The sequence below is a fragment of the Palaemon carinicauda genome, chromosome 31 (genome assembly GCF_036898095.1).
Source record: "Palaemon carinicauda isolate YSFRI2023 chromosome 31, ASM3689809v2, whole genome shotgun sequence".
Classification (NCBI taxonomy): Eukaryota; Metazoa; Arthropoda; class Malacostraca; order Decapoda; family Palaemonidae; genus Palaemon; species Palaemon carinicauda.
Genome location: NC_090755.1, coordinates 17991642 through 17999191, shown reverse-complemented (window position 1 = coordinate 17999191; position 7550 = coordinate 17991642). Strand labels below are relative to the sequence as shown.

The 7550-nt window shown below is 43.8% G+C and overlaps 1 protein-coding gene across 1 annotated transcript; it reads right to left on the bottom strand.

The window, feature by feature from the left end:
* Positions 1 to 282: 282 nt before the first annotated feature.
* LOC137624625 (collagen alpha-1(I) chain-like) lies at positions 283 to 2286 on the bottom strand. The gene has a single exon (XM_068355582.1). It carries the CDS (start codon positions 2284 to 2286, stop codon positions 283 to 285), a length of 2004 nt encoding a protein of 667 aa, XP_068211683.1.
* Positions 2287 to 7550: the final 5264 nt, after the last annotated feature.

The following is a 7550-nucleotide window of genomic DNA, read 5'->3' as shown; positions in this document are numbered from 1 at the left end:
AAGATTCCATTCGTGTCATTAGGTGCAGACCACACTTGTGAGCGACTCAACAGGATGATGAAGGTGCACTCTGGCTTAGGTAGCATTTTAAATAATGCAAATGCTAGGCAATGATTCTTCTTGGCTTCTCCAGAGATGTCATGCACCTCAACCGAGTTCAAAGGACAATTCCAGTTTCAAGATAAACCAGCATGATGTTCAGCCCACAGTTTTCAGGCAAGAACATGAAGCTATTGACAAAAACAAAGCTCTGACACTGAGCCATGGTAATCCATTTTCTGCCTAAGGTGATGATGCGCCATGGTAATCCATTTTCTGCCTAAGGTGATGATGGGCATGGAAATCCATTTTCTGCCGAAGGTGATGATGGGCATGGAAATCCATTTTCCCATGCCGAAGGTGGTGATGGGCATGGAAATCCATTTTCTGCCGAAGGTGGTGATGGGCATGGAAATCCATTTCTGCCGAAGGTGATGATGGGCATGGAAATCCATTTTCTGCCGAAGGTGATGATGGGCATGGTAATCCATTTTCTGCCGAAGGTGATGATGGGCATGGTAATCCATTTTCTGCCGAAGGTGATGATGAGGCATGGTAACCCATTTTCTGCCGAAGGTGATGATGAGGCATGGTAATCCATTTTCTGCCGAAGGTGATGATGGGCATGGTAATCCCATTTTCTGCCGAAGGTGATGATGGGCATGGTAATCCATTTTCTGCCAAAGGTGATGATGAGGCATGGTAACCCATTTTCGGCCGAAGGTGATGATGAGGCATGGTGATCCATTTTCGGCCGAAGGTGATGATGAGGCATGGTGATCCATTTTCGGCCGAAGGTGATGATGAGGCATGGTGATCCATTTTCGGCCGAAGGTGATGATGAGACATGGTGATCCATTTTCGGACGAAGGTGATGATGAGCCATGGAAATCCATTTTCTGCCGAAGGTGATGATGGGCATGGAAATCCATTTTCTGCCGAAGGTGATGATGGGCATGGAAATCCATTTTCTGCCGAAGGTGATGATGGGCATGGAAATCCATTTTCTGCCGAAGGTGATGATGGGCATGGAAATCCATTTTCTGCCGAAGGTGATGATGGGCATGGAAATCCATTTTCTGCCGAAGGTGATGATGGGCATGGTAATCCATTTTCTGCCAAAGGTGATGATGAGGCATGGTAACCCATTTTCGGCCGAAGGTGATGATGAGGCATGGTGATCCATTTTCGGCCGAAGGTGATGATGAGGCATGGTGATCCATTTTCGGCCGAAGGTGATGATGAGGCATGGTGATCCATTTTCGGCCGAAGGTGATGATGAGGCATGGTGATCCATTTTCGGACGAAGGTGATGATGAGCCATGGAAATCCATTTTCTGCCGAAGGTGATGATGGGCATGGAAATCCATTTTCTGCCGAAGGTGATGATGGGCATGGAAATCCATTTTCTGCCGAAGGTGATGATGGGCATGGAAATCCATTTTCTGCCGAAGGTGATGATGGGCATGGAAATCCATTTTCTGCCGAAGGTGATGATGGGCATGGAAATCCATTTTCTGCCGAAGGTGATGATGGGCATGGTGATCCATTTTCGGCCGAAGGTGATGATGAGGCATGGTGAACCATTTTCGGCCAAGGTGATGATGAGGCATGGTGATCCATTTTCGGCCGAAGGTGATGATGAGGCATGGTGATCCATTTTCGGCCGAAGGTGATGATGAGGCATGGAAATCCATTTTCTGCCGAAGGTGATGATGAGGCATGGAAATCCATTTTCTGCCGAAGGTGATGATGGGCATGGAAATCCATTTTCTGCCGAAGGTGATGATGGGCATGGAAATCCATTTTCTGCCGAAGGTGATGATGGGCATGGAAATCCATTTTCTGCCGAAGGTGATGATGCGGCATGGTAAATCCATTTTCTGCCGAAGGTGATGATGGGCATGGTAATCCATTTTCTGCCGAAGGTGATGATGGGCATGGTAATCCATTTTCTGCCGAAGGTGATGATGGGCATGGTAATCCATTTTCTGCCGAAGGTGATGATGAGGCATGGTAACCCATTTTCTGCCGAAGGTGATGATGAGGCATGGTAATCCATTTTCTGCCGAAGGTGATGATGAGGCATGGTAATCCATTTTCGGCCGAAGGTGATGATGAGGCATGGTGATCCATTTTCGGCCGAAGGTGATGATGAGGCATGGTGATCCATTTTCGGCCGAAGGTGATGATGAGGCATGGTGATCCATTTTCGGCCGAAGGTGATGATGAGGCATGGTGATCCATTTTCGGCCGAAGGTGATGATGAGGCATGGAAATCCATTTTCTGCCGAAGGTGATGATGGGCATGGAAATCCATTTTCTGCCGAAGGTGATGATGGGCATGGAAATCCATTTTCTGCCGAAGGTGATGATGGGCATGGAAATCCATTTTCTGCCGAAGGTGATGATGGGCATGGAAATCCATTTTCTGCCGAAGGTGATGATGGGCATGGAAATCCATTTTCTGCCGAAGGTGATGATGGGCATGGAAATCCATTTTCTGCCGAAGGTGATGATGAGGCATGGAAATCCATTTTCGGCCGAAGGTGATGATGAGGCATGGTGATCCATTTTCGGCCGAAGGTGATGATGAGGCATGGTAACCATTTTCGGCCGAAGGTGATGATGAGGCATGGTGATCCATTTTCGGCCGAAGGTGATGATGAGGCATGGTGATCCATTTTCGGCCGAAGGTGATGATGAGGCATGGTGATCCATTTTCGGCCGAAGGTGATGATGGGCATGGAAATCCATTTTCTGCCGAAGGTGATGATGGGCATGGAAATCCATTTTCTGCCGAAGGTGATGATGGGCATGGAAATCCATTTTCTGCCGAAGGTGATGATGGGCATGGAAATCCATTTTCTGCCGAAGGTGATGATGGGCATGGAAATCCATTTTCTGCCGAAGGTGATGATGGGCATGGAAATCCATTTTCTGCCGAAGGTGATGATGGGCATGGAAATCCATTTTCTGCCGAAGGTGATGATGGGCATGGAAATCCATTTTCTGCCGAAGGTGATGATGGGCATGGAAATCCATTTTCTGCCGAAGGTGATGATGGGCATGGAAATCCATTTTCTGCCGAAGGTGATGATGGGCATGGAAATCCATTTTCTGCCGAAGGTGATGATGGGCATGGAAATCCATTTTCTGCCGAAGGTGATGATGGGCATGGAAATCCATTTTCTGCCGAAGGTGATGATGAGGCATGGTAAATCCATTTTCTGCCGAAGGTGATGATGAGGCATGGTAACATTTTCTGCCGAAGGTGATGATGAGGCATGGTAACCCATTTTCTGCCGAAGGTGATGATGAGGCATGGTAATCCATTTTCTGCCGAAGGTGATGATGAGGCATGGTAACCCATTTTCTGCCGAAGGTGATGATGAGGCATGGTAACCCATTTTCTGCCGAAGGTGATGATGAGGCATGGTAACCCATTTTCTGCCGAAGGTGATGATGAGGCATGGTAATCCATTTTCTGCCGAAGGTGATGATGAGGCATGGTAATCCATTTTCTGACGAAGGTGATGATGAGGCATGGTAACCATTTTCTGCCGAAGGTGATGATGAACATGGTAACCCATTTTCGGCCGAAGGTGATGATAATGGAATCCATTTTCTGCCGAAGGTGATGACCATGGAAATCCATTCTACGAAGGTATATATTATCCACGACGAAGTATATGTAGAATATATATAGATATATATATATATATATATATATATATATATATATATATATAAACAAGCTGTGTGTGTATGTGTGAGGTAGACGTGCTCGGAGGCGCTCCGGACACTTACTGAAATATCTATGGTCATTTACGTGCTTTCCCGTTAAAAATGTGTGTGTATGTGCATGAAGTGCTGTTCTGCCTAGTGAAGTGTTCTTTATCACTTGCAATCCTGTGCTTCTTGTTATAATTGAAAATTTCCCTCTAACCCAATCAGTGACCGAAATTTCTTCCCCCCTCAGTGCCATTGGCTGCTTTGGTTCAAATAGTGAAAATAAGAAAAATAAAAAGAGTAACGGTTTGCTCTTCGCTCAGCCTAACCACAAGGTTGACATAGAAAAAATGACCCCGAATGTCGATAGTGCCTCTCGTCCCTTCACCCCTCACATACAGAACAATTGTGTTTATTTTATCAATTCTCGTTCTAACAACGGCGATTCGGAGTCCATCACAGATGTCGTGTGAAATCTTTTCACGGAAGAAGATATCACAATTGCATATGTCTCGTGCAAAGACTATATGCCCGACGGCATTCGGAATGATCGAAATGCAAAGAGCCTGACTTCTCAGAAGAAAATCTCTCTCATGTCAACATGGCTCAAAACCACAACAAATGTTACCATTTGCGCGGATAACCCATACACCCTACCTCCGGCCCAGCCAGCTGACCTCAATATAGTGACTGTACATAACACTGCAATAAAAGCCTTGGAGTTGTCAATTTCGCTGTCAAATACCTCTGAAGATCTCCGTGCAATCCCTGATGCAATCGCTGCAATGAGGCAGCAAATCAGTGATGCTGTAGGGCAGCAAATCAGTGACGCAATCGCTGCAATGAGGCAAAAAATCAGTGATGCATTGGGTCACCAAATCAATGATGCTATCGCTGCAATGAAGCAGCAAATCAGTGATTCAATGGCCCTGCAATTCGCTTCAATGGGGATAAAAATCAATGAAATAAGAAATCAAATTGGAGAGTTGAAAGGAAAATGTAATAAGTTGAATGACCCCACGGACCAACCCCAACTGCCACTTGAACAACCCTCATCTGACCCCACGCCCACCTCGGACCCACAAAACACCCGCTCTAGCCTGCCTGTTAAAGGGCCAAGGATCGTTACGATGCAAACAACAGTTTTGGATACCACCACTTCCCCTTCCCCATCGTTAGACAGAAGAGATTCAAGAGAAGTACCACCCACTCCTACCTCTCCCCCCTCCCCCCCTACGACCGACTCATAAGCCAGAGCGCTAATGTCAAATGCCCAAGACGACGACGAGGGATGGCAGACCTCCCAGCGAAAGACAAAGTTCCGACCTGACCGCAAACAGGTCAAACAGCATTCATCCGGTTATTTACCATAAATAACCTTTGCTACGCTGACGATATGGTCCTCATCTCCCCCTCTGCCCAAGGCCTACACCGTCTTATCGACACCTGCAACGCATACGCTAATGAACATGACATTCTATAACGAATCGAAGACAGTGCATATCTGTCCTTCCTAGATCGCTCCGTTTCGTAGAAGATCCACATATTTACCTTCAAAACATTCAGCTAGCAATTGTCAATGATTTTCCTTACCTAGGTCACATCATTACGAAAGATTTAAAGGACACAGATATCAAAAAACTCCTATTTCAAACTAACTGCTATAACGTATACGGCTGCTCGCTATGGGCAAACTATACGCGTGAATCGATGAGACGTATCACAGTCATTCACAATGATATCCTAAGGCGCCTCACCAATACCCCGAGGCACCATTCAGCTTCAGCGATGTTTGTTGAAAATAGACTGGATAACCTAAAAACCATCATTCGTCGCTCTATAGTAAGTCTCACCTCCCGTCTACGATCTAGTGAAAATCCCCTAATTCAAAATGTGCTTGCAAATGCAGAGAGAATAAAATCCAAAATGTGGGAAACCTGGAATACGGAAGCATCAGTACAATGAATTGTATTCACTAATATTTGATAGTGTGGATATGCCAAATCTTCATCACTAAATAACTTTGGTATGATACCCAGTAATGTTATGATAACGTGTTTTATTATGTTACATCTTTGTTGTCTGGATGTCCTGTATTTCCTTCACACCACCTGCTCAGTGACTAAATTTTTTTTTCTCCCCAGTGTTCTTTCATTAATCAAGCAATTTCTGTTCCAACATATTTATCATTGTCATCTCCATTTTTTTTTCTTTCTCCCTCTCTTTTTGTTTGCTGATATGTATGTTATCATCATTGTTAAGCGTTAATTCTATTGTGACTTTGTTATCCAGACCTTAGAACTCTGTGGTCAACCTGCTAATTGATGTTTATAATATATCACTGATATTATTGCATATCTCATTTTTTTTACCGATGTCAAAATTGTAAGATCACTGTACCCTTATTGTAACTCTGTATATGGCTTTTGCTGAAATAAAGATTATTATTATTATTATTATTATTATTATATATATATATTATATATATATTATATATATATATATTATATATATATATATATATATATATATATATATATATATATATATATATATATAGTGTGTGTGTGTGTCTGGAAGCAAGAAGTAGACTTGAAAAGGTTTGTGACCAGACAGTGGACATTGAAGAGATTAAAAATCTCTATGGTCGACCGATTTTTTTGTCAACCAGATCTAAGTGGGACATAGATCAAATGAATGCTATTGCCAACTATGAATTCAGTCCCACACCAGAGCACACTTTGCACCTGATGGACCATTGCTGCCATGCGCTGACAAATCTAAACTAATACTAGAACTTGAGAAATTGGCAAACAGATAAAACCAATGATCAAAGAGAAAATCTAGCAACAAGAGCGCCAGATGATACCACTGTATCTGCATCACCAAAAACAGAACAGAAGATTGCTGTTGTTGACGGAACGGTTAGTGTCCAAAAGCTGATGACTAAAACGGTGACACTAAGCACAGTGAAAGATGTTACCCTGGCATTTAGTGACTCTAGCAAGACTGACAAACGAATCCAGTCAGGATATTCTAGCCTTTTAAACCTCCTAACCTGGGTCCCTCAAAGGGTAAACTAGAGAGAGATAACAAGGAAAGGCTTCTATTCGATACCAGATGATATAGATCATGCACAATATGCTGAAAAGCTTTCTACCACACGAAAAAACTAATTTAGACCCTACTGTCTCCCCCCCCCCCCCACACACACACCTCTATTACAAAAAGCATTGCCCTCGGTTAGTTAAAACACCTGCCTTGGGCAAGACCAGGAGCAATAGAAACCCATATCTTGAATACAACAGTCACGAAGAAGCTGCCACGATGATTTGCCCGACAGTGGCGGCCTCACATCGAAGTCAAAAGCACAAAGCTAGTTTTCTTCACACATATTAATTTTGGATGCGGCACACTATGACAAACTCTGCAAAAAGAATTCTCTCTCAATGGTATCAGGAGCCATGGATGTAGTACCAATCTGGAGAACTTTGGGTAAAGACAGGGCTTGAGTTGTATTCCTTGCATTCAGTGGATCATAAAATGTTGGAAAATTCTTTGGTATAGGACAATCAAAACGGTTTGAGAAGTACATGAAAGCTGACATGGACTTAGCCAAAGCAGACAGAAGGCGATCTTACGCAAAAAGTCAGAAGGTGATCTTACGCAAAAGGTCAAAGATGTACTGGCCAAGTTTGTTTGTTCTGTGTACTGTCCAAAGGGTGTTACTGTAACAGTAATTCTTACCGTCTGCTCCACCAGCAAGTTATCAAATTAAA

Coding starts and splice junctions, on each gene's coding strand:
- LOC137624625 (XM_068355582.1), bottom strand. CDS start 2,286: ATGGATCACCATGCCTCATCATCACCTTCGGCCGAAAATGGATCACCA.